Source organism: Vigna unguiculata, chromosome 10 (assembly GCF_004118075.2).
Source record: "Vigna unguiculata cultivar IT97K-499-35 chromosome 10, ASM411807v1, whole genome shotgun sequence".
Taxonomy (NCBI): Eukaryota; Viridiplantae; Streptophyta; class Magnoliopsida; order Fabales; family Fabaceae; genus Vigna; species Vigna unguiculata.
In genome coordinates this window covers 18,221,080-18,249,041 of record NC_040288.1, presented here as the reverse complement: position 1 = coordinate 18,249,041, position 27,962 = coordinate 18,221,080, and the positions used below count along the sequence as shown (strand labels likewise).

At 36.2% G+C, this 27,962-nt stretch overlaps 2 protein-coding genes across 2 annotated transcripts; one reads left to right on the top strand and one right to left on the bottom strand.

The window, feature by feature from the left end:
* Positions 1-2,399: 2,399 nt before the first annotated feature.
* Positions 2,400-3,495, bottom strand: LOC114165333. The gene is made up of 3 exons (XM_028049980.1): positions 3,067-3,495; positions 2,644-2,898; positions 2,400-2,597 (listed from the first exon to the last, which is right to left on the bottom strand). The coding sequence occupies exons 1-3, from the start codon at positions 3,493-3,495 to the stop codon at positions 2,400-2,402; spliced, it is 882 nt and encodes a 293-aa protein (XP_027905781.1).
* Positions 3,496-26,062: 22,567 nt separating this feature from the next.
* LOC114165332 lies at positions 26,063-27,381 on the top strand. Its single transcript, XM_028049979.1, has 5 exons — positions 26,063-26,235; positions 26,375-26,501; positions 26,580-26,798; positions 26,871-26,948; positions 27,058-27,381. The coding sequence occupies exons 1-5, from the start codon at positions 26,063-26,065 to the stop codon at positions 27,379-27,381; spliced, it is 921 nt and encodes a 306-aa protein (XP_027905780.1).
* The last annotated feature ends 581 nt before the right edge of the window (positions 27,382-27,962 follow it).

Sequence of the window (27,962 nt, the reverse complement as noted above, 5' to 3'; positions counted from 1 at the left end):
GTTGGCCAACTACGAGGGTAAAGCTATCTCATAAGCCATTGGTGCAATCCTCCTCGTGATCTGATATGGACCAAGGAATTTAGGAGAAAGTTTCCTTGAGCGGAGAGCCCTTCCCATGCCCGTGGTGCGGGTCACCCTCAAGAACACATGATCGCCCGCCGCAAACTCTAAAGGTATCCTTCTACGGTCTGCATAAGCCTTCTGCCTACTCTGATAGGCCTGCATCCTATCCCTCACCATCCTGACTTTCTCGATAGTTTGTTCCAATAATTCTAGCCCGACGAGCACTGCTTCCCCATCCTGATACCAACATAGGGGGGTCCTACACTTCCTACCATAAAGAGCCTCATTTGGCGCCATGTCAATGCTTGCATGAAAGCTGTTGTTGTAGGTAAACTCAATCAAAGGCAACACCTCATCCCAAGCCCCCAGGTGATCCAATATACACGTTCGTAGCAAGTCCTCAAGTGACTGAATGGTCCTTTCTGATTGACCATTAGTCTGGGGATGGTAGGCTGAGTTCATAGTCAACTTGGTCCCCAAAGCTTCGTATAAGGTTTGCCAGAACCGGGACGTAAATCGTGGGTCTCTGTCAGAAACTATGCTCGAAGGCACTCCATGCAACCTCACGATCTCCTTAATGTACAGCTGAGCTAACTTGGCCATGGACATCCTCAAGTTCATCGCCATGAAGTGGGCACTCTTGGTCAACCGATCCACTATCACCCAGATGGTGTCATGTCCTCTAAAGGTCCGTGGCAAATGGGTCACAAAGTCAATCGAGATGCTGTCCCATTTCCACACTAGTATTTCCAAGGGCTGTAGGATCCCACTGGGTCTCTGATGCTCCACCTTCGCCTTCTGACATGTCAAACAGGCTGATACAAACTGAGCAACATCCCTCTTCATTCCTTACCACCAGAAGGTCTCCCTAAGATCCTGGTACATCTTAGTCATGCTAGGATGCAAACTAAGACGATTCTTGTGTCCTTCTTCTAGAATTAACCTTTTCACCTTGACATCATCAGGTACGCATACCCTACCCTGAAACCTAAGTATACCATCATCGCCCAATGCAAAATCTCTAGCCTCATCTGACCCAAGCTATTCTCTGACTTTGTTCAGACTGGCATCCAATAACTGCCTCTCTCTCACTGAGCCCAAGAAGTCATTAGATATAGTCAGGGTACTACATCTAATGAACTCAGATCCTACCTCCACCTATAACTTCATATCTCATAATTTCTCTAGTAGTTCCACCTCCTTAATCATAAGGTGTGCAGTATGCACTATCTTCCTACTCAAGGCATCTGCCACTACATTCGCCTTCCTAGGGTGATATAGGAGCTCAAAATCATAGTCCTTTAGGAATTCCATCCATCTCCTCTGCCTTATGTTCAGCTCCTTCTGGATAATCCCTCCAAATCTTCAAGGTGAACACTATGGCTGCTAACTCTAGGTCATGAGTAGGGTAGTTTCTCTCATGAACCTTAAGTTGCCTTGAAGCATATGCCACAGCCTTCTTCTCCTGCATCAATACACAACCAAGTTCGAGGTGGGAGGCGTCATAGTAGACCTCAAATGGCTTCCCGACATCCGGGATCACAAGTATCGGAGCGCTAGTCAATCTTCTCTTCAGCTCCTGGAAACTTTCCTCACACTTATCTGTCCAAGTGAAGGGTTGGTCCTTTCGGGTAAGCAGTGTCAGGGTTGCCACTATCTTGGAGAATCCCTCTATAAATCTCCTATAGTAGCCTGCTAACCCCTCAAAGCTCCTGATCTCTGTGGCCGACTTAGGACTTTCCCACTTTACTACCGCCTCGACCTTTGCTGGGTCCATTGCAATCCCCTGGGCGGATATCACATGCCCCAAAAACTGAACCTCATCCATCCAGAATTCGCACTTGGACAACTTGGCATAGAACTGTTTCTCTCTCAGAACACCAAACACCAAACTCAGGTGTTCTGTATGCTCCTCCTAGTCTTAGAATAGATAAGGATGTTGTCTATGAAGACCATGACAAACTTATCTAAGAAGGGTCTGAAAATCCGATTCATGTAGTCCATGAACACTATTGGAGCATTGGTCACACCAAAAGCATAACCACGTACTCATAGTGTCCATACCGGGATCGGAAGGCCGTCTTCTGCACATCATCAACCTTTACCAAAATCTAGTGGTATCCTGACCGTAGATCTATCTTCGAGAACACAGATGACCCATGCAACTGATCCATCAAGTCATCAATCCTTGGGAGCGGATATTTGTTCTTGATAGTCATCTTGTTTAATTGTCTGTAGTCCACACATAGACGTGAACTCCCGTCCTTCTTCTTTACTAGCAACACTGGTGCTCCCCACGGCGAAGTACTAGGTCGGATAAACTGCTTCTCCATCAGTTACTCTATCTGTTTCTTGAGTTCCACCAACTCTGCCGGAGCCATGCGGTATGGAGCCATCGACACCGGACCTGTCCCCGGTACTAGGTCAATAGAGAACTCCACCTCTCTGTTGGGAGGTAACCCAGGTACTTCATCCGGAAACACGTCCTCAAACTCGTGTACCACAGGTATAACTGATGGTCTCTCTCTCCCCCACTTCCATACGGGCGAAGATTATGAAGCATTGCGTACCACTCTGAACCTCCCTCACCACCCCCTGAGGAGACACCAACTCAAGCTCCTTTGACTCGGGAAACAACAACCTCTTCTCCCGACAGTCTATAAGGATGCGGTTGGCAGAGAGCCAATCCATCCCTAGGATTACTTCTAACTCTTGGAGAGGTAGACATATCGGATTCACCTTATATCTGCTTCCCTCCACCTCCACAGGACACCTAGCACACAAGGACGACGTCCTGACCAAACCTGATACCAGAGTAGATACCACGAGTTCACACTGCAGCTCACACACCGGCAGACCCAACTTTTTCACACAAGCATCTGACACAAAGGAGTGTGTCGCTCCAGAATCATATAGCACACAAAATTTCATCCCAGCTATCTAACAAAAACCCATCACGAGGTTACCTGAACCTGTAGCTTTCGCTCATGTCATAGCATAAACTCGGCCCGTCGCCTGAGGCCTGTTGCCCCTGTCTCTCCGCTGATGCTGGTGAGAAGCCTGAATCGGAGGGCGTGGCGCTGTCCTAGCAAGAGTGGGACAATCTTTCCTAAAGTGGCCCTCCTTGCCACAGTTGTTGCATCTGCGATAACCCTCCATACGTGGGCAGGCACTCCTCAGGTGAGGACCCCTACATATGTAACACTGCACGCGACCCTGCTGAGGAGGAAGACCCCTAAACCCTTGGGGCTGATGGGGAGGTCTGTCATATGGTCTCCTCCGCTCCTCATGTCTGGGTTTGAACCCAGATGGTCCGCCTACCCTTTGTGACTGTTGAGGCCTCTGGCCCTCCACTTCGTTCTTCATCTTCTCCATTACTTTGGCCTTCTCCATCAGAGCGGTGAAATCCTTGATGGATAAAGGTGCCACCATCAAGCGAATGTCACCACGCAGCCCATTCTCGAACTTGCGACATCTTCACTCCTCCTCGAGTGGCAAGGTGTAGAAGCGACTGAGATGCTTGAACTTCTCAACATAGTTGGCTACGGACTTCTCTCCCTGAGTGAGCTGGAGGAACTCCACCTCCTTGGCATATCTGACGCTATCGGGGAAATACTCCGAGAGAAACCTTCCCCAGAAAGCCTCCCACGTGACTAGCTCTCCCCTCTGCTCCATAATGGATTTGGTGCTGGTCCACCAATGTTCGGCCTCCCCGGTGAGCATGTACACTGTGAAAGCCAACCTGTTCTCCGCTGGACATGTTTTTGCATCAAAGATCCTTTTCAGATCCTTCAGCCACTGGTCCACTGCATCAAGGCTCATCTTCCCATTGAACTTCACGAGATGGTGTTTCAAGAAGTCTTCCAGACTCCACTCCCTGACTAGCGGTCGTGGCTCTGGACCAAACACAGGTGCAACCACCCTGTTCTCCTCCAACTGGCGAAGGGCCTCCATATGCTGCCAATGGGCATCCTCAGCAGCTGCCCTAGCAGCCTCCATCTGCTGCATCACAAGTTGTTGCTGCTCAAGCGATGCTGCTTGTCGCTACATGGATGCTTCGTGTTACTGCATCATCGCGGTGCTCTGCTATGTCATAGCAGCCACCATCGCCTCTATTGCCTTGGCGATATCGGGCACGTCATCCTGGGACGATTGCAAAGTCCTACGAGGAGGTGCCATAGTTCACTGACACACAGAAAATCACTTGGTTAGGCTCGATAATGGCGAGAATTTAACTAAGAACACTCAGAAGACACAGAGAAAGCTAACCGGACATCCAAGTCCACATACCTAAGGAATGACCACTCTAATACCATAAATGTAACGTCCCATTTAATTAATACGCGTAATTAAAGAAACGTCACACAATTATAATATAACAAGGCAGTCTTAGAGTTTAAATATAACACCATACAGACCAAGGCATACCGCGATGCCACCAAAAAAAAGGAAACATATTAAACAGTTTACTGGGTTCCTAGAGAAATATAAAGGCAGACAAGTACATGGGCCGTAGCCCCAAAGATAGCCCAAGAAGGACAGAAAGTCCAGCCCAAAGAGGCTAAGCAGCGGATTCGTCTCTCCCCTGTTGACCACGGTTACCTCTCGCATATGCTCCTATCAATAAAATTGATGATCATCGCGAAGATAGAAGAATAACATACAAAGCAACCAAAAAGAAAGGGTAAGCTAGAGCCAACACATTTACCATGCAATCAAATGTACTTTCATAATTCAGTGTTCACACATACAATATACATTTATAACCCAAGCATGTTATGACCCTTCAATCAATACACTAAGACTCGACTCATTCGGATACATATAGCCTGGTCGAATTCAGCGGATGCTTGCGCTTGTGGTGGATACCTCTGCTCACCCCCGAGCTACTCACCCCTGAGCTAAGTGTTACAAGTGTTATAATGAATCAATTTCCCTTACACACAAGGTTAGCCCTTAATGAATTTCAAGCCTCCTACTACTCTAACCACAGGAGTCAGTTCGCTCTGAGTGAGACTAACTGACCCCTTAGAGTGTTAGGATGCAACCTTACCTTGAATCCTTATCAGACCATATAGATGGGGCACCACCATGGACACCCACTAACAGGGGCCATGAAATTACGTCTCGACCATTGAAGCACGACCCTGAAAGTCTCACCTAGAGACTCCAAGGAATTACGCACTGACACATACCAACATAATAAACAACCAAGAATTTTCACATACAATTCACATAATATTTCATACCAACATCCGTAACCAATCCTCATTTCTCACATGTCGAATCCATACCAACTCGTTATTCTCAACCAAGAGTAAAGTGTTTCTCCTCATACCAAAACCATGCCACTGGTTTACCAACCATCGAGATCCATTGTTGCTCATGCCAAATTTATGACCACACGCACATATATATGTATCCAACTTCTCATGTACAACTCATATAGAAATCATGCCAAGCTCACAATCACCCACATATAATCCCTTCCCAATCATGCATACTCATTCCCATTAAGCCATCATACAATAACCCATATAAACACAATTTAAACATGCAATCGCAGAGAACACAACATCTCGAGACACATCTTTGCCCAGCTCCTCGCTCAGGCTGGAGGGTCTCGCTCAAGCTAGAATGACTCTCGCTCAGGGGAGTTCTCCTCCGCCTAGGCGAGAGCTCGACAAAGAGTACAGTGGCCCCTACGCAATATCGCTTAGGCGAGACCCCTTCCGCCTAAGCGAGACATCTGCTCGCTCAAAACACGTTCTGGTCGTTTGGGTGACCACTCGCGCAGAAAGCCCTAGGCGAACCTCTGCACATCTCGCCTGGGCGAGGCAAGCTCGCCTGGGCGAGACTATCAGTGTCCACCACTATTCGCACCTGCACAACGCATACACACACACCCAACAGAGATTCCAACCAGTCCGGACACTCATAATAGTACACAATCTCAAAGAATCCACAAACCACAACGATACAAGCCAAATCACACCACATGAAGAGGTTCTAGCTTCCCTTACCTGGAACGAGCTAGTTTTAAGTGTCTCGACACGGAACAGCAGAGTACCAAAACTCTAGGAGAAGATCACAGAGCTGGAAAAACGAACAGGGGGTGTTTACTACTGAAACTCTAACACTACACACGGAAAATAGGATCAGAGATTTTAGAAGCATGGATTGGAAACACTTACGTGGGTCAAGAACGGAGTCAAGCGGAAAGTGAACTGAAGGTGCGCTCTGGAACCCTAGCAGAGGCAGCAGTAGCTCTAAGGGAAGGGAAATCTGTTTTTACGAAAATGAGCTCAAATTAGGGTTTGGGCACTTTAGGTCAGAAACGAATTGGGCCAACTCCCTTTAGGCCCAAAGATTGGACAGTCCAAAAATAAAACAAAACGGAAATAATTGGGCCTTACAATAAATTGTATATATAAATGTAAACAATAGATTCTTTAAAAATACAAATGTTAGACAAACGATGCAAATAAAATATAAAGATATAAGTGATCGAAAGCTACAAATGTTGACCCATGTAGAAAGATATAAAGAATAAACTCTTCTTTTGGAGTCATTTTTCAATTTGTTTGGATTTTGAATTTCAAATTTAAATTTTATTACCATATTTTTATAGTTTTCAAAATTTAGAATTTCAAATTGAAACTTTACTACTTTATATTTTAAATTTCAAATTTGGGAGTATGTATCTTAATTTAGAAAAAAAAAATATTAAAATTGAAATCATTAGTGAAATTTATATCTTTAAAAGTTTCAAGGATTTATAATTTTCACTTTGTAATGATACACGAATGTCTATGTTATAAAAATTAATTTTTAAATTATTGTTTAATCTTTTGTGAAATGTAAAAAATATGTGAAAGTTATTCAAGAACATTTAAAAATTAATTCAAAAAGGCTTTAATGTTTTACATTTTTTGTAGAGGTGTCAAAACGGGTCAACCTAGCCTCTTTTGCCCCGCCCCGCCTTTGGCCCACCTTTTCGCTTTACATTTTATTATTTTTTAATTTTCTTTTAACTTTAAAAAAAATTGTTTATAAATTATATATATATATATATATATATATATATATATAATTTTTTTTAATTGATTTTAATTTTTGGGTTAAATATGTTTTTGGTCCCTTCACTATTAGCAAAATTTGGGATTAGTTTCTCTTGGAAACTTTGAATCAATTTAGTCTTTTATCTTTAGAAATGCGTATATTTAGTCCTTTTAACCAAATTTTGTAAAGTTATTTGACGTTTCAAACGCATTTCATGATAGTATTTGATTTAACATTGAAGAAAAAATGTGTCAAACAATGTAAACAACTTAAATACAATCATGACATGCGTTTGAAACATCAAATAAACTTAACAAAATTTGTTTAAAAGGATTAAATCCACGCATTTTTAAAGATGAAGGATTAAAATCGTCCAAAGTTTCCAATAGGGAGTAATTCCAAATTTCATTGTTAGTTAAAGGACCAAAAACATATTTAACCCTTAATTTTTAAACACTACAAAAAATGGGTCGGCGGGTCAAGGAGGGCTGACTTGCCTTTGACCTGCTAGTGTGATGGGTTAGGCGGGCTGGGCCACAAAGGTTTGGCGGGTTGAAAACTCCAACTTGGCCTGCCCTTTTCTTGGCGACCCGACCCGCTTTGACATGCCTATATTTTTGAATGCTAAATTTTAAATTTAAACTTTGATATCATATTTTTACAAATTTTCTACTATTTTAAATTTTAAATTTAAATTTTATTTTATTTAAACTTTGAAGTTGAAATTTTTTGTATTGTTGACAATGTAAATGTTAATTAAGAAAATTCATTGCTTTTTTTTTTTATAGTTTAAATTTCAAATTGTAACTTATTTTTTAAAATGTTATAAAAATGTAACTTTTTTATATATATATATATATATATATATATATATATATATATATATATATATGTATGTATATATTACTTTTTAGTAATGAGAAAGTGGTTCGATAACAATTTAAAAAAAAATCATTTAATATATGTATAATTTAAATAGAAAATCTTTTATATATATATATATATATATATATATTATTTATTGTCATGTTTTATTTTGTATATAATTTTATATAAAATAAATAAGTTTAATAGGATAATTAATGTTTAAGTTTTCCTAAAAGATTAAAAATATGTGACAGTTGTTCAAAAACATTAAAAAAACTTTAATTTGTGATGAATTAAAGTTCCAAAAGTCAGTTAACACCTCTGAAAAAGTAAAAGAATAATTGATCATATCACATCCTTTGTGAAAACTTCCAAATGCTTAGGAAGAGAGTAATAAAAAAGAACTTACTTACAAACATGGTTTATAATGAACATGAAAATCAGAAAATGACGAATATAATATTATAAATGAGAAAGAAAAACAAAGAACGTGTGTTTGTCCAATTAATACATTAGAAAAGGAAAATTGTATTGGAATGCATTTGTGATTTGAGTTTAAGTGTAGAGAAGTTTTTCAAATTTGACATAAAGTTATCCGTCTAATCCAATTTGAATATTAATATTAAAATGAATAAGTACAAATGATATTTTAAAAATTATTAATAATATTTATATCTTTTACGTGATATTTAATTTGTTTCAAGTGTGAATATTGAACTACATATTATTATTATTTTGAAAATTTTAATATTAATTTATTTCTATTTTAAAAATTATTTTATAACAGTAAAATTTTAATATTAATATTATTATTAAAATTTGCGAGAGAAGTTAATCAACATTCAAGTTTAATACTAATATTATTAATCCTTCTAAAAATATAAATGTTAGACTGGGAAAAAATGTAAATAGTAAAAAATTAAAAAACTACAAATGATAAACCATAAAAAAAGTAAATATAAAGAGTATATTCATCTGGTGGTAGAGTTGTCATATTTTAGCACAAATTCATATTTTAAACTTTTATTTCTAAATTTTTCTTTACAATAATAAATTATAAATAATATAAATAGTTTAATAATTGACTTTGGTTAAAAGTACAATAGCATTAAATACTATAATTATTTATTTTTAGTTTAGCAACCGTATTGCTGTCATTATTTTATAATTTATTTATTGTGATGAATTATAATATGTTATATTATTAAGAATCATCAAATATTTTCAACTCTTTATTTTTAAGATTTTGTTCCCAAATACTATATCATTTATTTATTGTTTTATATCATATATTTAATTTTTATTATCTTGAATTGTAATTATTCATGTATTTTCATTAAACTTTTTTAATTTTTCATCTCCAGATTTTGTTCATATCTTAAATACGAACTTTGTTCATGATTAAAGATATCTTAAAGTTGTTTAGAGGAATTAAAATGGTTCATCAAAAAGACTTCACTTTTTTACCTTTTTTTTATTTTGAATTTTAGATTCAAACTTAAGTGGAATATTTTTATAACTTTTTTGAAATTTTAAATTTCAAATTTAAACTTGACTATTATATATATTTCAAATTTCAAATTTCACAGTATGAATCTTAATCTTGAAATAAGGTTGAAATTAAAATGATAAGTATTTTTGTATCTTTAAAATTAAAAAAAAAATTGAAATTTTCAATTTTTAAACTATATTTTAATTATTATTAGCTTTATTATGTTATTTTATAATTATATTTTTATTAAATATTATTATATTTTATAATAATTATTATATCGTTATTAATTCTTATATTTGTTATGAGAAACATTAAGAGTATTTATTAAAAAGACTTTAAATTTTTGTATATGTTTTATACTTTAAATGTTAAATTTTATTTTATTTATGGTCTTTTAAATCCAAACATTATTATTTAATATCTTAAAAGAAATTTTTCACTGAATTAGAAAGCAGAGAACAACTTCGTTTCCAATAAACTAATCTTGAAATTTAGTTTCAAAAAACATTTTATAATGCATTATAATATATATTTGAATATGTAAATGTGAATGTTATATATATTTTAATATTTCAATTCAATATATATATATATATATATATATATATATATATATATATATATATATATATATATATATATATATATATATATATATATATGCACTCATTTAATAGAGAATAATTTTATCAATAAAGGTGTGCAATAAAGGTGTCCAAGATAGTGTCTATTCGAAGTGATCATGGTGGGGAATTTCAAAATGAAAAGTGTGAACACTTTTGTGAAAAGCATAGCATTAAACATAATTTTTCTACACCAAGAACCCCACAACAAAATGGTGTTGTTGAAAGGAAAAACAGATCACTTGAGGAACTAGCTAGAACTATGTTAAATGAGAACTCACTACCTAAGTACTTTTGGGCTGATGCAGTCAACACTGCTTGCTATGTTTTAAATAGAGTGTTGATTAGGCCAATTTTGAAGAAAACACCCTATGAACTTTTCATAGGGAGGAGGCTTGTTTTAAGTCACTTAAAAGTATTTGGATGTAAGTGTTTCATTTTAAACAATGACAAAGAAAGCCTTGGCAAGTTTGATGCAAAAGCGGATGAAGGTGTTTTTCTAGGCTATGCTACACAAAGTCATGTATATAGAGTCTATAATAAGAGATTGATGACTGTTGAAGAGTCTATGCATGTTGTATTTGATGAAACTAACCCAAAATTGCAAGATCATGTGCCTAAGATTGCAGATGAAGAAGAAACAACACTGAAAAAGAAATCTGCTGCAGAACTGGAATCTGCTGCAGGAAATCAGTCAGTTGAAAAGGAAATTCAGTCGACTGAAAAAGCTGCAAATAATAATTTACCCAAGGAGTGGATTGAACCTAAAGGATTATCAAAGGACAACATAATTGGTGACATAGAATAGGGAGTATCCACTAGACGCAAGCTTGCATTCTTTCAACATGTTGCATTTGTTTCTCAAATTGAACCTAAGAATGTGAATGATGCATTGTGTGATAGTATTTGGGTTGTTGCTATGCAAGATTAACTTAATCAATTCACTAGGAATGATGTGTGGTCTCTTGTCCCTAAAACTGATGCAATGAATATGATTGGTACAAAATGGGTGTTTAGGAATAAAATGGATGAAAATGGTAATATAGTTAGGAATAAGGCTAGGCTAGTTGCTAAAGGTTATAATGAAGAGGAAGACATTGATTTTGATCAAACATATGCACCTGTGGCTAGGCTAGAAGCTGTGAGGTTATTGTTAGCATATGCATGCATGTGTAATTTCAAACTTTCTCAAATGGATGTGAAAAGTGCATTCTTGAATGGTTTCTTAAATGAGGAAGTGTATGTATCACAACCCCCTGGCTTTGAAGATCACCTCTATCCTAATCATGTTTTCAAATTGAAAAAGGCTTTATATGGTTTGAAGCAAGCACCACAATAGTGGTATGAGAGGTGAGCTAACCTACTTCTAGGGCTGCAAGTGAAGCAACTCAAGCATGGGACATTTTTAAGCCAGTCAAAATACTGTTTTCATCTACTGAAAAAGTTCAAAATGGAGGATTGCAAAGAGGTTGCCACTCCAATTGCTACAAACTGCCTTATGGATGTAGATGAGGCTGGAAACCAAGTCGATTCAACCAAATATAGAGGGTTAATTGGTTCCTTGCTATATCTAACTGCTAGTAGGCCGGATATACAATTTGGTGTTTGCTTGTGTGCTAGGTTTCAATCCAATCCAAAGGAATCACACTTTAAAGCTGCAAAACGGATTCTCAAGTATCTGAAAGGGACAACTAATGTTGGATTATGGTATCCTAATGAATCTAACATTGTTCTTAGTGGTTTTTCAGATTCTGACTATGTACGGTGCAAATTGGATAGGAAAAGCACAAGTGGTACATGCCATCTACTTGGATTAAGCCTAATCTCATGGAATAGCAAGAACCAAGCTTGTGTAGCACTCTCTACAGTTGAGGCTGAGTACATAGCAGCTAGACATGCATGTGCTCAAAGCATATGGTTGAAGCATCAACTTATGGATTATGGTGTAAAGCTAGAGAAGGTACCTCTTTATTGTGATAATACAAGTGCAATCAACCTAACCAAGAATCCAATTCAACATTCTAAAACTAAACACATTGAAATCAGGCATCATTTCATAAGAGATCATATTCAAAAAGGTGATATTGAAATCATGTTTGTGAAAACTGAAAATCAATTGGGGATTTATTCAATAAACCACTTGCACATGATAGATTTAATAAGCTTAGAACTGAATTAGGTATTCTTGACATGAAGAATGTATGTTGATATCTATTTGGCTTGTTAATTGTATTAGATCATGTGTGTTTTGCATTTAAAATGACAAAAATCTGTATAATTTGAAAACTGCCAGTATTTCAGTCAGCTAAATTTGCAATTTCAACACATAGATTTCATTTAAAATGTCAAAATCTGCATAATTTGTGTTCTGGAACTGTTTCAATCTGCTAAATCTCACAAAATAGCACATATATTTGATTCAAATTGGTCTGATGTGAATTTCGTGAAATCTAAAAATTTTAGTCAGCTAAAACTGCAAATTTAACACATAGATTTCATTTAAAACTGCCACTGCACCAAAAATCAGTTTTCTGGTACAGTTTTAGTCGACTTTGTATTTTTATGTGTTAAAATCACTTATGCTTATGTGGAATGCCTTGAATTGATTTTAATTGATTAACCCAGTCAAAGTATGCATCACATGACTATTTTTGGACTGTAGCAGTAGTTGTAACAATTATTACATCAACTAAAATCAACTTTTCAGATTGCATTGACCATAAAGTGCTTTAATTACATGATTTCCAATGTGCATGCATTAGATATGAACTGTTTGTGAGTGGATTGATCATAAAACGCATGGGAAACACATCACTGCATCTCTGATTTAGATTCCCCTTACATTTAAGTGTTGTGATTTCCTGTACTGCATTGAAACCAGAAAATCTGCACAATTTAATTGACTGATTTTGAAAATCAACCTTTTGATTCTATAAATGCTTGCATAAGCATCATGCATTGGCATTCTCATTTGGTAGTAAGAGCCAAACCTACTTTTCACCATGCCTAGAAGAGCACGAGCTGCCCCCTTAGATGATGAAAGCTCCACTCCACCTACTCCGTCTTCTCCAAATGCTATAAATCAAGGAAGACTTGAGATATGGTTTGAAGGTCATGAGGACAAAATTCAAACCTTCTTGATTGAGATCAATAGGAAGCAAATCATTCTTCCTAGGTGATTCGTATGTCATGGCTAAGGGCAAAAAACTTTGGCAACCTTGAGCAACATCTCAAAGCTCAAAAATTGAAGACTTTCCTTGAGCTTTCGGGTAAGGTGTATCCGGATTTGGTGAAGGTGTTCTATGCCAACCTCATGTTTAGCAATGGTGTTCTGAAATCAACTGTCAAAGGTGTGGAGATGGAAATCACTAGGCAAACATGGAAGGATGTGGCTGGCCTAAGGCAAAGAGGTGTGCAAGTCCGCAAAGGTGAAACTAAGGCAGTGGAGGAGTTCAACAAGGTGCAATACTTCAATCAATGTGTAAGAAACCAAGGTGAGCAAGCTAGAAATTTCCATGTGGGAAGGCTTCGTGTGGAGGAAAGGTTGCTAGCCATGGTGGTGACCAAAATCATCATGCCTAGAGGGAGCAACCATGCTACCTTCAAGACCTCAACATGGCTCTGCGCATCACATGTACTGCACAACAAGGTTTCAAGACTTGGATGACCAACTCCATAATGTTCATGACCTCCTCTCTAATGTCTACAACAGAGACAACCCTAGGAATGAGTGAAGGGGATGGCTCATAGGTCATGCATTGCATTTTCGTGCTGCATTTTGTGTGTCTGCTGTTTGTTCCAATATTTTAGTTGGCTATTTTCTCATTTCAGTCGACTGATCATATCAATTTTTAGCTTCATGATGTATCTGTCATTTCTGTTTCTGGTTTGATGTGTTTGTATTCGTACAAGGTGCCCTGGTACACCCCTATGTTAATGCTTTAATGAAAATTTTCATCTTTCCAAATTGATCTATGCATTTACTTTCATTTGATGAATCCAAAGGGGGAGAAAATGAGTTAAAATGAGTAAAAGTGTGTTAGATTTGGAAATCCTGTAATAAATCTACTGGAATCATATAATACTGCAAACTTAATCCAAAATCTGAAGTTAAATCATATTATTAATGATAGGGGGAGCAATGCATATGCGATATGTATGTATGCTTGTGTGCTTTTGCTTGGTTGTATATTTGGAATATTGGTATCTTGTATGCAAAAGCTTTTTCAGGTTTCTCTATGGATCTTAGCTCATCAATTCAACTCGAGGATGTTGGCTTCATCAATTCAGGGGGAGATTGTTGGCACAAGCAAGCTTGAAGCAAAGAATTGATATAGCCATTTGTATGAAGATCTTAAGTGTTTGATGAAGATTGATGAAGATCCTCTTGAAGATTAAGTTTTAATGTGTTAAATCTGTATATAACATGTTAAATGTAACGTGTTAGTGTTATACATTGTTGATAGGCTATATGACATAGGTTAGATGTCTTGTGTGCCTTAGTGTGTCTCTTTTAATTTGTTAAAATGGGTTTTAACAGGTTAAAAGGCTTGTTGTATATAGTTTCTGGTATGAATGCATTCAGTCAGTTGAATTATTTTTCAATCGACTGATTTCACTTAAGTCAGGTGAAATCAGTTGACTGTACGGAAAATTCAATCGACTGTTTTCATTTAAACCAGACTATATAAGTTGTGTTTTCGTGAGCAGAGGTGCAAATCTAAGTTTTTCTGAACGAAATTGTGTCATTCATCTCTGGGAAGCGTTCCCTCTCTGCAATACACAGTTGCAACTCATGTTTGAAGATCTTGGTTGATCTTGGAGGCATTTTGGCTTGTGAGTAGCTAGAAGAACACATGTATGGTGTGCTAGGGACAACCACAATCAGGTTTGGACGTTCTTGTGCCTCTAGATGGTTTGCCTGATGTGATTTCAGGTCTGCAAGTGTGATTGTTGTAGGTTATGGTTCTAGATTTTGGTGAATCAAAAATCTTGTGTGCTTTGTGTTCAAAAGTGTAATCTTGGTGTTTGATTTGTAAAACTTTTGAATATAGTGGAAACCAGGCTCAGGTTGTCCTGGAAAACTCGATGTAGCTCTGTGATTGAGTGAACCAGTATAAAAACAAGTGTGCATTCTTCTTTCCCTCATCTCCCTCTCTTTGAAACTCTTTAAAAACTCAAGAAAACCAAGCAATTTGATATTTGGTGTGATTCAATGCGTTATTGTGTAATCTGAGGCTTTGTACTTGTTATTAATACTGATTGGAACATGTCTTGTATGTAAAAGATAGATGTTTGAGTTGAATTCGCAAATTCTGCATTCTGCATAATTCTCCAGTATTTTAGCCGACTGATTTGTCTTTTTAATTGACTGTTTCATAGCATCAAGAACAATTTAGTCTGCTGTTTTATATTTTAATCGACTGAAAGTGTACTGGTCTGCTGCATTTACATCCAAATATTCCAGTCTATTAGATTCAATTGAAAAAGGTTTTAAGCTTTTGAAAAAGTTTTATAAAGCCAATTCAACCCCCTTCTTGGCTAAACTCACCATTTCAAAACTAACAGTACCTACACTTTTCCTTCACACAAGTATTACTATTCCATTTACCCTCTTAAATTCAAGTAGTTTATTTTAATCAGCATGAGGCTTTTATGTTCTATCATGTTATCTAATACTTTTACTGTTTAACATTACATGATCTAATTTGGAGGCTTTAAATGATAATTGTATTGGAAGAACATAAAAAAATGGTTTACCAAATAAGATAAAGTGAGGAACGAAACTATCAATGTCTTAAATGCATGTCTGGTTTCTACTTAAATTGCTAAGTTGAAAATGGTGCGATGGTTGGTAAAAAACATACTTAAATTTAAATTACAATGTACCTCAATTTTTCAAAGGAAGGAATTTTTCCGATATACTTTACTAGTTAGTGTAGTGTAAATTAGTGTTCAATTCTATTTTCAAATGTATGATATAGTATGTGATGAGGTCGTCGGTACCGTTAATCGACAAGAAATAACTCAATGCTATAAGTCTTGTTAGGGTCACATCAGTATGTAATTAGGTGTTTCTAGTAATAACTAACATTGCAAAGCTAATATTTGTTTCAAGCTTTAGATGGTAGTTTCTTTAGTATGTATAAGTTTGTAGTTTTAGTTTTGATTCACTAACCTCATGAAGTTAACATTTTTACTATCTAGTTCTATTTTCTAACTTTAGTATTTTCTATTCTATTTTAATTTTGTAGGTACTATAGTTGCAAATTTTTAGAGTCCATTTAGCATTTGAAGATTATTATGTTGAAGCGACCTTGTTATTACACTTTAGTTTACTTTAGTATTTCTGTTTTACATGTTTTTTCAGCTCACTGTCCTATTTTAATTATGCATAGCAATAATAGTAGTTACTTCTGATTCTGATTAGAGTAATATAGCTTAATTATATTATAAATAGATGTAGTTAGATAAATTTGTGATGTTTTGATTCTTCTTAGAAAATAGCCAGTTTAGTTCGTTTACAATTTTATGTTGTTGATTTACATTTGCTTAGTTAATTTGAATTCAATTTAATAGTTAGAAAATAGTATAATTCGGTTCAAAAATATTGTATTTTTACTACAAGAAAAATGGCTATTATCTAGGAAAATTTATTTACGAAAAATATTTTGTGGATAATTTTCTTTTATCTATGAAAAGTAGGCGTAGATAATGTATACATTCGTGGGTAACACAAAAATAAATTATGTACGAAAGTTTCGTAGGTAACCATGACTGACTTTGGTGCAAAACTTTTCTACAAAGCATTACCTATAAAATTCTACGTAGATAACTAATATTATAAAAAAATATATAAAAAATAATTCAAAAAAACGTTACCTACGAACATATTTCATATGTAAATATCAAATTATTTTTTATTAAAAATAAAATATTACGTTCAGACAAAATATCCACTCTACTCTCACTCACTCTCGCAACCTCCACTCCACTCTCACGGACTCTCGAAACCTCCACTCCACTCTCACTCACTCTCGAAACCAACACTCTCCCTCGCTTAAAACTCATCACTTCAACCTCCATCACTTGAAACCTCCATCAGCGTAGTGCATCATCGCAGCGATAGTAAGCCTCCATCACGCAGACGCAGCGCAATGTCATCGTCGCAGCGTAGTGAGCCTCCATCAGCGAAACGCAGTGTCATCATCAGCCGACCTTCATTGATGATAAAGGATTGACCCCAACCAAGGATGGAGGCACATGCTTAAGAAGACTAAGCATGTTTAGAAAGGAAGTTCACTAATCCTTCACCCCTTTCCTTTGTGTTTGTTATTTTTGATTCCCTAAGTTGACTTAGTTGAATCAACTTCAGTTGACTTGTTGACCTTTGAGTAGGTTTGACTTGTTGACTATAGTTGACTTGACTTAAGCCAACATGCTAATCTATGTTTATTTGCTTTGTAGGTTAATTAGGAGTAAGAAAGCAATGCTAGGTGGCGCATGGTGATTGGGGAGCATAAATGATGTGGATGAGAGAGTAAAGCAAAGGCATAAAGCATAAAGTAAAAGGCATAAAACAAGTGTACCTATGTACCTTTGGTCTCCTTTGTTTTTAGCACACTTTGGCCACTTTTTGGAGACATATGAGACACATTCTTTGTCTCCTTTTGTGCTAGAACGAAATTAGCCTTGCACACACCATAGTTGGCTCTTCTGTCTCTCATTTTTGTAACCTTATTTGACCTAGTTTCTAGAAGCTAGGGTTAGGTTTTTGTAAAGACATCCTTAGGTATCTTTTATTTGCTTAGAGGCCCCTAAACTCTTCTATATAAGGGGTGCTCCTAGACATGTAAAAGGGTTGAACATTTTGAAGTAAAAACACTCTTGTGTCTCAACCATTTGTAAGAGTTTCCTCCCTTGGGAGTGAATACTTTTAAGCCTTATCTTGCATAGCAAGTGGCGGCACACATCCACTCATCTTCAAGGTTGCCATGGCTTCTAGCCTAGCCTTGTAGTGGCGTGCTTCTCACATTTTTTATCATTTCTTTCCTTTCCATTTTATGTTTTCTTCTTCCTTTAATTATTCTTGGTTTTCTATGCTTTATGTGCTTTCCATTTCCTTTTTGTTTTGAATCAATCCATCATCTTCTTCTCTTGAGCTTTGTGAAAGGAACCTTCACATCTAGATAGCTTGCTATCTTAATGTCCAGTGGGGATTTCACTTAGCTTTCTTAATCAACTCACACCATATTCAATAATCTTAAGAAGGAACAAGATAATCCTTCACAATTTGGTATCTAGAGCCTAGATTATCTTGAATATGATGTTTTTCATGTGCTAACCTTGTCTTGTTGTAGCTATCTTTGTATGGTTCAAATCCACTTCCATTGCACACAAAAACAATGCTGGCAGAAACTGTTCACGATTTTAAAAGATTAAACTGCACCTGCTCAGTGATCCAAAAATTACATTCTTGATGTCAAAAGAAAGATCTGTTAGTCTAGTTTCTAACAAATAAAGAACCAATGCATTTGGAGTTTTGTGGAGAGAGTTATGATTGAAATAGTGAGCAAAGGTCAGAGCTGCCGAGATCACCGCGAATCAACGTTTTTCAGGTTATGTTGGGCAGTTTTGGCTACTGTTTTTGTTACTCTTCTTACTCCTAAATGTGGTTGGATAACATGTCTTTGGATGCTTAGTCTTTGAGCCTCAAATTCATGAGTTTAAATGCATGATAGCTATATGTTTGTGTCTTTGTGTATGTCATGTTGAGTCTTTAAATGTGTCTAACTTTTGCTTGAGTCATATGTCATATACTTCTTTGAGTTTTCTTATTCTTATTTCTAAGTATTTGAGCTATTGCATGAGATCTATGCCTTTTGTTGTAGCATGCTCCTTGAAATTGATTTTGACCTAATTTTTAAGGAACTAAGTGTTCAAGACACCCTAAAATATCCTTCTCATCATCTTAAGTACCTAGTTTTGAAAACAAAAATTATTTTCATGACCAAAAACAGTTTGGCCGAGAGCTAATGTGTTGCTTGGTGAATCCATTTGGCAATTTTTACTAGGTGTTATGCTACCAAATTTTATACTTGGATTTTTAGTGATATTGGCAAATTAGTTCCATGCTTTAACTTGGTTATGATCTTTCTTGATGTATGCATAATTTGAGGTATAATCTTGGCTTGTTCAAATGCTTTCCATAGAGTCTTTAAAAGTGTTTTTCATTGCTTTAGACTTGTTCAAGTTTTTTCTTTATAACAAAATTTCCTTAGAAGTTAAACTTTCTTGTTTTTGTGCTTTTCTTGCTTGTCACTAGGTGTTCTTTGTTGTGACTTAGTAGTTTTCTTTTCTTGAAACTCTTGGGATGTTGTGGCTGAATCACTTGTCTTGCATTTGAAGGTTTTGAACAAGTTTTTAAAAGTGTTCGCTTCACTCCTTTGGTGGATTTTGAGTGCTAGCCTTGCCTTGTTACTTTGGGAGAGTGATCTAAACACTTGGGTTACAATTTGGGTTGGATTTGGTCTCGATTTTCATGTTGTCTAACCCCTAATCCATTTATTTTGTCTCGGATTTGAGTGTTTTTGTTGTAGGAATCATGGCAAGTTCATAAAATGCACCTACACCAAACAAAAACAATACATTGATGAGATTGCTTCGGGATTTGGAGTTGTCTAGGAAGGAGGCCTTTGAACAATTGAGAAAGGACAAGGAGCAAAGTGACCTAAGAATCCAAGAGCACATTCAAAGGCTTGAAGCTAAGGAGCAAGAAAGAGAGGCTAGGAAAAGAGGGCATTCTAGGCACAACCCATCACAAGAGAAGCAAACTCCAAAGATTCCTAAGTTCAAAGGAGAAAATGACCCAAACATCTACATTGAGTGGGAACAAAAAGTGAACCAAATTTTTACCATTCATGTAGTTAGTGATCAAGAGCAAGTAGATTTGGTAGTCTTAGAGTTTGAGGATTATGCCATGACTTGGTGGCATCAATTATGTATGAACAATATTAACCAAGAGTCACTCGCGACTTCTTGGAGGGACCTTAAAAATTTGATGCGCGCTAGATTTGTTCCTTCCTACTATAGGAGGGAGACTCTTTTGAAGCTCCAAAGGCTTCAACAAGGGTCCATGTGTGTGGATGAATATTACAAGTTGATGGAGTCCATGCTTCTAAAAGTAGGACTACAATTTGAAAGTGAAGAGGAAAAGGTAGCTAGATTTGTGAGTGGGTTAAGGAGGGACATACAAGATTTAGTAGAGTTATATGAGTACTCCTCTCTTGACAAAGTTTTACATTTGGCTACCAAAGTTGAAACTCAATTGCAAAAGAAAAAAAAGGCCAAGAGGAGTGGTTCATACAATGACTACTATTCTAGTACTTGGAAAGATAAAGAAAGAAAACATGATAAATCACCACCCAAGAGTTCCCTAGACCCACCTCCTAGGACTAATTCGTTTAGGCCTTCTAATGAAACTCTTAATTCTTCTCAAGGTACAAGGTCAAGTTCTACAAAATGTTTAGGATATGGGCACACAGCTTCAAATTGTCATACCAAAAGAACCATGGCCTTAAACCTTAAAAAAGAAGTAGAGAGTGAAAATTATTCTCCCCCTTCCCCCAAAAGTACTTCTTCCCACACTTCTTCAAGTGAAAGGATTAAACCCCTTGAAGGTGGATTGTTAATGATAAGGCACCAACTAAGATAAGTTTCCAAGGAACTTCAACCTTCTTAAAGACAAAAGCTTTTTCATTCAAGGTGTCATATCAAAGACAAACTATGTCCCCTCCTCAGAGATAATGGAAGTTGTGTAAATGTGGTTAGCACAAGGGTTGTGGACAAGCTTGGCTTGAAAACTATCCCTCATGTCAAGCCCTAAACGCTGTCATGGCTTAAGAAAGAAGACATTAAAGTAACTCAACAAGTCCTCATTAACTTTTCAATTGGAAATTTTAAAGATGAGGTGTTATGTGATGTTGTGCCTATGGAAGCAACTCATATTTTGCTAGGTAGGCCATGGCAATTTGATAGAAAAGTCTTTTATGATGGCCATGCTAACACCTATGCTTTCTCCTTCCAAGGCAAGAAGTTCACACTCCTACCTCTCTCACCCAATCAAGCAAATGAGGACCAAAATAAAGTGAAAGATAAGAGAAAATATGAAAAAGAAAAAGAGCAAGTTACCTCCAAAGTGTTACTTACCTCTAAAAAAAGATTTCCAAAGCAAGATGGACATCACCATTCTTCCTTCTCTTGCAAGGCTCAAAAGGAAGACCCAATGCGCAAGCATGAGAGGAAGAGTGGTCTAGAAAAGAGGGATGGCCTAACAAAAGCTAAGGGTAGTACCCTTAGAAAGGATGGAACAAGAGCTCATATAAGGGAGGCGCAAAACCTCCCCCAAATCAAGTCAAGCTCCATCCACAAAGGCTTAAAGAATTGGTGGTCAAATTCTTTCCAAGAAGGGGAGGATGATGAAGGATTGACCCCAACCAAGGATGGAGGCACATGCTTAAGAAGACTAAGCATGTTTAGAAAGGAAGTTCACTAATCCTTCATCCCTTTCATTTGTGTTTGTTATTTTTGATTCCCTAAGTTGACTTAGTTGAATCAACTTTAGTTGAATTGTTGACCTTTGAGTAGGTTTGACTTGTTGACTATAGTTGACTTGACTTAAGCCAACATGCTAATCTATGTTTATTTGCTTTGTAGGTTAATTAGGAGTAAGAAAGCAATGCTAGGTGGCGCATGGTGATTGGGAGCATAAATGATGTGGATGAGAGAGTAAAGCAAAGGCATAAAGCATAAAGTAAAAGGCATAAAACAAGTGTACCTATGTACCTTTGGTCTCCTTTGTTTTTAGCACACTTTGGCCACTTTTTGGAGACATATGAGACACATTCTTTGTCTCCTTTTGTGCTAGAACGAAATTAGCCTTGCACACACCATAGTTGGCTCTTCTGTCTCTCATTTTTGTAACCTTATTTGACCTAGTTTCTAGAAGCTAGGGTTAGGTTTTTGTAAAGATATCCTTAGGTATCTTTTATTTGCTTAGAGGCCCCTAAACTCTTCTATATAAGGGGTGCTCCTAGACATGTAAAAGGGTTGAACATTTTCAAGTAAAAACACTCTTGTGTCTCAACCATTTGTGAGAGTTTCCTCCCTTGGGAGTGAATACTTTTAAGCCTTATCTTGCATAGCAAGTGGCGGCACACATCCATTCATCTTCAAGGTTGCCATGGCTTCTAGCCTAGCCTTGTAGTGGCGTGCTTCTCACATTTTTTACCATTTCTTTCCTTTCCATTTTATGTTTTCTTCTTCCTTTAATTATTCTTGGTTTTCTATGCTTTATGTGCTTTCCATTTCCTTTTTGTTTTGAATCAATCCATCATCTTCTTCTCTTGAGCTTTGTGAAAGGAATCTTCACATCTAGATAGCTTGCTATCTTAATGTCCAGTGGGGATTTCACTTAGCTTTCTTAATCAACTCACACCATATTCAATAATCTTAAAAAGGAACAAGATAATCCTTCATCAATCGTCGACCCACACAGTGACTCTATGGCGGAAACGTGTCCCGACCTTCATCGTTCTTAAAGCAAAACCCTTGTTAGAAAACCCTCCGCGAATTTGGAAAAAAATTGTAAGTGATGGGTTTAGGGTTTTACATTTTGGGATGTATGTTAGTGGCTATGTGAATAATCCTTATGAATAAGGCCGTGATGGCTACTTTTCCCATTCCCTCCCTTGAATCTTTCATCTACGTGCCTTTGATTTACAATATGCCATGCTTATTGAGGGACGAAGCTAATTTTTGTAAGCTAATTTCTGTTTTGTACAGGACCTGGGTGTTCTTCTCTTGGAGTGGGTGCATTATCTGAAAATGGAGCTTTTAGACCAAACAGGAAAGTTCTGATTAAAAATGAGTACAGTTGGAACAGAGGTACTCCATGGAGAAACTGATCATTCCATTATAAGTGAAAGAATTGCTCCTATATGATAAGAGTTACATTGTAATGTAGAGGCAAACATTTTGTATTTGGAGACACCAGTTAGAGTAGGGTTCTCTTATGCTATAGGTGGCTCTTCCTACGAGACTGTGAATGATGAGACAACAGGTAATCTACTTCAATGGCTTTGGAAGTTTGTTCCTATGAGACTGTGAATGATGAGACACCAGTTACATTGTAATTGCTTTGGAAGTTTGTTCATTTTATTGTCTTTTAATCTTTTGAGACAAATAAGCTCTTATTTAGAAAGCTTCTTTAAATCATATCTTCTGTCAAAAAAGGAACGTACTCTACATTTTTAAGCTTTTAAAAAGTTGAGACAAAATAGCAATTAGTGCTAAAAATGCGACACCACTTTTGCATCATATGATGTACTAACTAAAAAAAATCAAATCACACACACAACTACTCAATTATGCTATATCAAATTGGCTTCACTTTCACACTTAAATCAGAATTTGTTACATATAAGCACATCATGAAAGTTAAAATGATAAGGGAGAAAAGATACATAATCTGTAAAAGACACCTAAAACATAAACTAAAATCATCCATACAAGTCCTAATTAATTAAAAGTGATCAAAGGAAGACTCAAAACCTGAGTTGTAAAAGAACTTCTAAAACTCACTACTTAAAACTCACAAGGTTCGTAATCTCTTGTTTCTAGGTTTGTTATCTTGTGTTTTTGATTAAAATGTGCTTATGTAGATTTGGGTGATCAAAGTTCAGATTTGAAGAGACCTTCATGAGATTAATTGCTTGAGTGTGAGATAAATTAAGGTAAATGCTTGGTTTATCTTATATACAATTTAATCTTTTATAGCTTTTTGTTTTGCTATGATGATTGTGTATTTTTTGTTGAATCTGCTATAGATACATAAACTTGTTGGTTAGAAACACTATTTATTCAAAACTACTCAAACTACACTAAGGTAGGTCACTAACTAGACTAAACTTGCTAAAAACTACAAACCAGCACCTACAATTTACCTATTCTAAAGCAGATTTATGACACAATAAAACTCTCCAAAAGCATTCAAAGTAAAAATACTATAAGCTAACTAGAAATCAATTTTTGCTATACTAAACTAAGCTAAGATGTAAAAATACTATAACTAGCCTAATAATGCAGAATTATAGAACTAACAAAATAAAAAATAGAAACTAAGAGTAACTAGCTACTCAAATTGATTCTAGAACTAGGATGCTGAAATTAGCAAATGTTATGACCAATACTAGACTACACTATTCTAGTATAGGTTATTGAAGCTAAACAACTAACAACTAGGCTAAACTACTACGATCCAAAACTAATTAACACTTACACTAAAAATGACTTAAAAAGAGCTAATTAACACAAATTAAGAAAAAACTAAGAACATGACACTCCAAACTAAATTTAAGCTAAAAACTATGAATTAAACACTTTAACCAACCTAAAACGAATGCAAATGGACAAAAAAAGTGGAAAAATTAGAAAATCATCACACCCTCACACTTGAACAATTGCACACTTAGGGAAAAATAAAAAGAAAAGCAACTCACTTTCCAAAAACAGAAACAAATCTCCCAATAAAAATTTTGCACACTTGACTCATCCTACTTTTCTAACTAAAAACTGCACATGACAGCAAAATGCTCTAATTTCAAGCTACAAAACATCCAGTCAATAAAAAACAACTCCAAGCAATGATATTAAGTAATGAAAAATCAAAATGCATTGGCATAAAACAACTTCAACTTCACACATTAGTGTTTGCACTCTACATTCAAGTGTATCAACTTGTGTTTACTCTCAACATCTCAATCAAATGCACACTCAATAGACATGGAAAATTTCTAATCAATACCAATCAAAACATATGTGAACCCAAGATCAATAGGAGTTTTTCATGGTCTTGTAATGAGGCTAAGGTGAAGGTATGACATAGAAAAGGTAAACAACGCTCCATTCCTAGACAAGTGAGATGAATGTAGGTGGGATAATGCGAGTTCAAGTGTAGAACAAAATCTAGCACACTTATTTTCTCTGCTCTCATCACCTCTTATCTTCACTTTCTTTTGTTTTCATTTTTTTCCACTTCTCCATCTTTTTCTTATTTTTCTTCTTCACCAGAATTTTCTCATTTTGTTCCAGTTTTTTCTCTCATTTTTCACTAATTTTGATGGAAAGCACATAAACCATAGAAAACCAAGAACAATTAAAGGAAGAAGAAAACATAAAATGAAAAGGAAAGAAATGGTAAAAATGTGAGAAGCATGCCACTACAAGGCTAGGCTAGAAGCCATGACAACCTTGAAGATGAGTGGATGTGTGCCGTCACTTGCTATGTAAGATAAGGCTTAAAAGTATTCACTCCCAAGGGAGGAAACTCTCACAAATGGTTGAGACACAAGAGTGTTTTTACTTCAAAATGTTCAACCCTTTTACATGTCTAGGAGCACCCCTTATATAGAAGAGTTTAGGGGCCTCTAAGCAAATAAAAGATACCTAAGGATGTCTCTACAAGTCAAACCTACTCAAAGGTCAACAAGTCAACTAAAGTGGAATCAACTAAGTCAACTTTGGGAACCAAAAATAACAAACACAAATGAAAGGGATGAAGGATTAGTGAACTTCCTTTCTAAACGTGCTTAGTCTTCTTAAGCATGTGCCTCCATCCTTGGTTGGGGTCAATCCTTCATAAGATTCACAAGATATTTCAGTAACCAAGTTAGTCACACATGTTCTTAGATTACCATCACAAAAAGCACCTATACTTGAATCCCTTATTGATCGATAAAATTCTTCTACAACTACAAATGTTGTACCAATTCCTTCCCAACCATCAATAGCTGAATCTACCCCTTCCCAACCCTCAATTGACCAACCCATACCTTCTCAACCCCCCATTGTTCAACCTGTGCAACCTCATGTTAATGAACCTACACCGTCATCTATGGCTTGCCAATGTGTTGGTGCTAGATTGACATCATTATCTTCCCCCTCTCAACAAAATGATACACCAACCTCAATACCCACCCGATCTATTCAGAATGTACTTCAGGAAGACCAACACATGTCTACCGATGAAGCCGGTGAACCATCCATAAATGAAGATGATGACCTTCTGTTGGTGCAGTGCTTGAAATTATTGAACCTTGTAATGATGGGTAATAATCAACACTAGTTGAAATCATTTTTTCTTTTATATTATATGGTTTTTTTCATATTGACATCATTTTTTTCCACAATGTGTTTATATTTTTAGGTTTTACCCAAGTAGAGTTGCCTCCAAGGCAATCACAAAGACACTTAAGCAACAATATGTTGAGCCATGGTTAACTTGGGGTGCAATGTTGGATCAAGAGAAGGAGTTCTTCTTCCAAAGGTTCAAGGTAAGTTTATATTTGTAGAGAAAGGTTGCTTGGAGACCTGAACATGAGGAGAAGATTAGAAATATTTTCAACACAAAGGCCTCTCATAGACTTTCTGAAATCTTCATGGAAGCAAGAAAAACTGGGAAGAAAACTCACTGGATGTTTGATAGAGTATGGAATAGTTTGCTTGCTAAGTGGAACCAACCCGAGTTTCGATCAAAGAGTGCTCGTAATCAAAAGAATCGAGCATCTGAGAAGGGTGGATGTTTGCACACAGGTGGCTCAATCACCATCCATGAGCATGCCCTTCGCATGGTATGTACATTAAAAAATACTGTTATATAACTTGATTACTATTTTATCATGATTAATTAGTTTTGGTTATAGGTAGAACAATTGGGTCGTCTCATACATTTTGATGAGCTTTTCCACCATACTCATGTTCGCAAGAATACTGATGATTTTGTAGATCACAGATCTAAACAAACATATGCAATTTCTCTAACTTAGATCTTTCCTCCTTTTTAAATATAAAGATTTGCCATTATATAACATGTCTATTTTTGAATAATAGGAGGAATTTCAAACTGTATTTTCCCAAGCAAGATCTGAAGTTACTTCTTGTGGTGAAGGAGAAGAAATATCTCTATTGGACCCTGGTGAGGAAGAGAAGTTAAGGAAAAAAAGTTGGTTAGTTGTTGCTGGTGGCAAAAATCCTATGGGACGAGTATATGGTGTTGGAAAACTAAATGAAAATTATCTTTGTGGGGAAGCCTTCACACAACAACCATCCAGTTCTACATCTATGGATTCACAAAAGATTCTAAGGTTGGAAGAAGAAATTCATCAATCTAGGGAGGAGTTTCGTCAATCTAGGGAGGAGAATCAACGATTGTAGAGAACATTAGAATCCCTAGTAACTATTGTTCTCCATCTTCTTCCTCCTGCCGCACAATGAACATTTGACGTCAATGAACAACCACAAAATGAGGACCAAAACCAAGATGATGCTCGGGAGAGGGACCACCAGCATGGACAAAACTCTTCTCATTATGCAGATTATTAGTTAGGTTTGTAATTATAGGACTTGTTGAACTAGGGGTAAAATTAGTTAGTTTTTAAATTGTAGGACTTGACCTATGTAGCTTATTATTTGTTAGTTTATTAATATGCATTATCTACTTTATTTTATATTTGTATTTTTAATGTTTTGATGTGATGATGTGAATGGTGCTAAACCTTTGGATAACTATGTTGTTATATTTGAAGGTGTTATTTGAATGCTGAAATGTTTGTAGGATCTACAGGTGGAGTCCAGCTTTTATGTCTAGACATCACTTGTTTTGTCTATGATATAAAACTACTATATTTTCTAATTCTAGAATATTTTATGAGCTACTTGTTTTGTCTACTACATTGTTTACAGGTGGAGTTTAGACGTGTGTTTGTATTTTTTAATTTTCTCAAAGATTTGAGTTA

Coding starts and splice junctions, on each gene's coding strand:
- LOC114165333 (XM_028049980.1), bottom strand. CDS start 3,495: ATGGTGGCACCTTTATCCATCAAGGATTTCACCGCTCTGATGGAGAAG. Junction 2,899..3,066: donor GGCCTCAGGCGACGGGCCGA/GTTTATGCTATG, acceptor TGTGAGCTGCAG/TGTGAACTCGTGGTATCTAC. Junction 2,598..2,643: donor CTCAGGGGGTGGTGAGGGAG/GTTCAGAGTGGT, acceptor CCCGTATGGAAG/TGGGGGAGAGAGAGACCATC.
- LOC114165332 (XM_028049979.1), top strand. CDS start 26,063: ATGGCTTGCCAATGTGTTGGTGCTAGATTGACATCATTATCTTCCCCC. Junction 26,502..26,579: donor TCTTCTTCCAAAGGTTCAAG/GTAAGTTTATAT, acceptor TTCAACACAAAG/GCCTCTCATAGACTTTCTGA. Junction 26,799..26,870: donor ATGAGCATGCCCTTCGCATG/GTATGTACATTA, acceptor TTTTGGTTATAG/GTAGAACAATTGGGTCGTCT.